This window comes from Cynocephalus volans, chromosome 12 (assembly GCF_027409185.1).
Source record: "Cynocephalus volans isolate mCynVol1 chromosome 12, mCynVol1.pri, whole genome shotgun sequence".
Lineage (NCBI taxonomy): Eukaryota > Metazoa > Chordata > Mammalia > Dermoptera > Cynocephalidae > Cynocephalus > Cynocephalus volans.
The window spans coordinates 64,919,277-64,922,034 of NC_084471.1; the positions used below are offsets into that span (position 1 = coordinate 64,919,277).

Consider the following 2,758-nt stretch of genomic DNA (forward strand, 5'->3'; position numbering starts at 1 on the left):
ATAAATATATATTTCCAGAAAATTCTGTAGGAGAAGTAACTGTTACTATATATTAAAATATATCAGTAAAAAATTCACTGGAGAAACTTGGGTAAGGAAGTAGAAGAAATGGACTGGAAAATATCAATTTAACTGTAATGTGGCATATAAGGAAACAATAAGAGAGCAATGATACTTATAAGGTATTTAGGAATTTCAAGATTTTATTTAATTGCTTTTTATGGTGTCCTTTATTTTTGACAAATAGATTCACTTATTTGCAAAAAATACTACTTTATGGACCATGTCTTTGAAGGCTTGTTTTACCTGCTGATTCCTCAGGGAATAAATGAAGGGGTTCAGCATAGGGGCAATAGAAGTGTTAAGAATAGCTACTCCTTTTGTCAATGATGCCTTTTCTTTTGCAGAGGGATTAGCATACATGAATATGCAGCTTCCATAAGAAATAGAAATAACAATTATGTGAGAGGAACAGGTGGAGAAAGCCTTTTTTCTCTGACTAGCAGATGGAATTCTCAAAATAGTCCTGATAATGTACATATAAGATAAAATCACTAGTGCTAAAGTGAATAACAAAGTAACCAAAGCAAAGTAAAAGCCAATTACTTCTAGGAGCCATGTATCTGAGCAAGACAGTTGTAAGAGTGGAAAATAGTCGCATGCAAAATGATCAATGATATTGGAAGCACAGTAATCCAGCTGGAGGAGAAGCATTAGGGGTGGGAAAATGGTCAGAAACCCACCCAGCCAGGCACATAGCACAAGCAGGGTGCAGAGTTTCTTGTTCATGATGGTTGTGTAATGAAGAGGTTTACAGATGGCAACATAGCGGTCATAGGACATGGCAGTCAGAATGTAAAACTCAGTCACCCCCATGAAGATAAAAAAGAAGAGTTGAGCTGCACAGTTGTCATAGGAAATGGTCTTATCCCTGGTAATAATTGCCCCCAGAAACCTGGGAATACATACAGTTGTAAATGAGATTTCCAAGAAAGAGAAATTCCGGAGGAAAAAATACATAGGTGTCTGCAGATGGGAGTCCACCAAGGTGAGGATGATGATGGTCAGGTTTCCAGTGACACTTAAAACATATGTGACAAATAAAAAGAGGAAAATCATAATCTGAAGGTCAGGGTTATCAGAAAGACCTATGAGGATGAACTCTGTGATCACTGTGTGGTTCATCTCTCTCTGTCTCTCTCTCTCTCTTTGCCTCCTCATCCTCCTTTTCTCGACTTTTAAAGATGTTTAGGTGAAAATAAAATTAAAGGAAGAGGATAGATATGATTAATCACAATCTGTATCACCATCATTGATACAATTCTAAAATATCTTCCCACAATCTATGACAATTTTCTTTTTACTATCTTGTTTGAATTATGTTTTAATTCATATTTGTGAGTCCACCTTATTTATTAGTTCTCTTATTTTAAATCTAGCAGAAGTTGGGAAATTGTCATACAATGAGCCACATCACTGAGGGATGGTGAATAAAATCAAGAATACTTCCTTTGTGTCCAATTTATGCAAAATAATATTATCTTTTTGTTGAAACAAATCATATGAAAAATGCATTTTTCTGTCTTTTTTCATCATGTGTATATTAGAGGATACTATCACCTAAAAAGAAAAATGGATGATGTTAATTATGTCAAAAGGTAAAAGTGGAAATTAGAAGATTAAAGTAACAACCTATTACTCTTTTTATGATATAAGAAATCAATTGATAATTTTTTAGCAAATAAATATGTTTATTTAAATTATTAATTAGTTAATTATTAATTTTATTTTTTATATTAATATTTTGGGTCTAATTGTGAAGATAATATGAGAAAATCCTATATATATCAAGTATATTTACTGTAAGATAGAATAAATAATTTTATTTAACAAATAGGAAACATATTCACTTACTGTCTTATAATTCCATCAAAATCCTTAACGTTTAATGTCTTCTATGACTAGCTAGAAATATATATATATGTAGACATTTTAATTTTTGAGCTGAAAGAGACGTGCAGTATTTACCTATTTTTCATTTTACACTGGAGCATAAATTGGAAAAGTAAGTACTTGCCTTAGATATTAAGAACTCTGTCACTCGGACTGTAGCACAGCACATTTTCCATTTGAATATCCTTCTTTCTGAGCTATTAAGCTTTGTAGAAAAAATATTTTATTCCCTCATAAGTTTACACCACATTTATCTTTTACATGAGACCACTCATCCATAACGATATCCAGAAATGTATAAGAAAACCTCTACCATTCATCTTACCTATGCAGTTAATCCCCAGTGATTTAAACATTGTGCTAGATAAAATATTCTGTAGATTTTGTCTGCTAAAATCCTAACAGCTGCCTCCTCCATATTTTAGATTGTTAAATTTCTGCTGTGAAGTATAGAATGTAAAATCATTGTTTCTCTCCCAGACACTAGCAAAGTTCACACTAACCAAATCTGACTTTATATGTTTTCTATTTTATGATGGCTGAAGGGTCATATTTCAGGAAATAGAAATGGAATGCCAGAAACTTTCAGAAGACGTGGAAATATGCTACATTCCTCTTCAATAATGTTGATCTAGGAGTTCAGGAAAGTAATATTTAAAGAGAGAACGGAGAAAGACATGATAACCTTGGGTGTTACGAGTACAGATTCTTAAAATACGATCTGGCTTCCCTCCAGATGTACTTACATCTCAAATATTCCAAGTTTACTTATTTTGACCTCAAAGATTTGATCTCCTAGGAACAA

The 2,758-nt window shown here is 32.7% G+C and overlaps 1 protein-coding gene across 2 annotated transcripts in view; it reads right to left on the minus strand.

Annotated features, from left to right (window-relative positions):
- Positions 1-249: 249 nt before the first annotated feature.
- The window catches only part of LOC134360537 (olfactory receptor 6C3), a 9,379-nt gene continuing 6,870 nt past the window's right edge, over positions 250-2,758 (minus strand). The window contains exon 2 of one of the 2 annotated variants that reach the window (XM_063075056.1): positions 250-1,197. In XM_063075056.1, coding sequence (XP_062931126.1) covers positions 250-1,185 — 936 coding nt within the window. In that variant the 5' untranslated portion in view covers positions 1,186-1,197. The remainder of the gene's footprint in view (positions 1,198-2,758) is intronic. The other variant, XM_063075055.1, reaches the window with a different exon arrangement.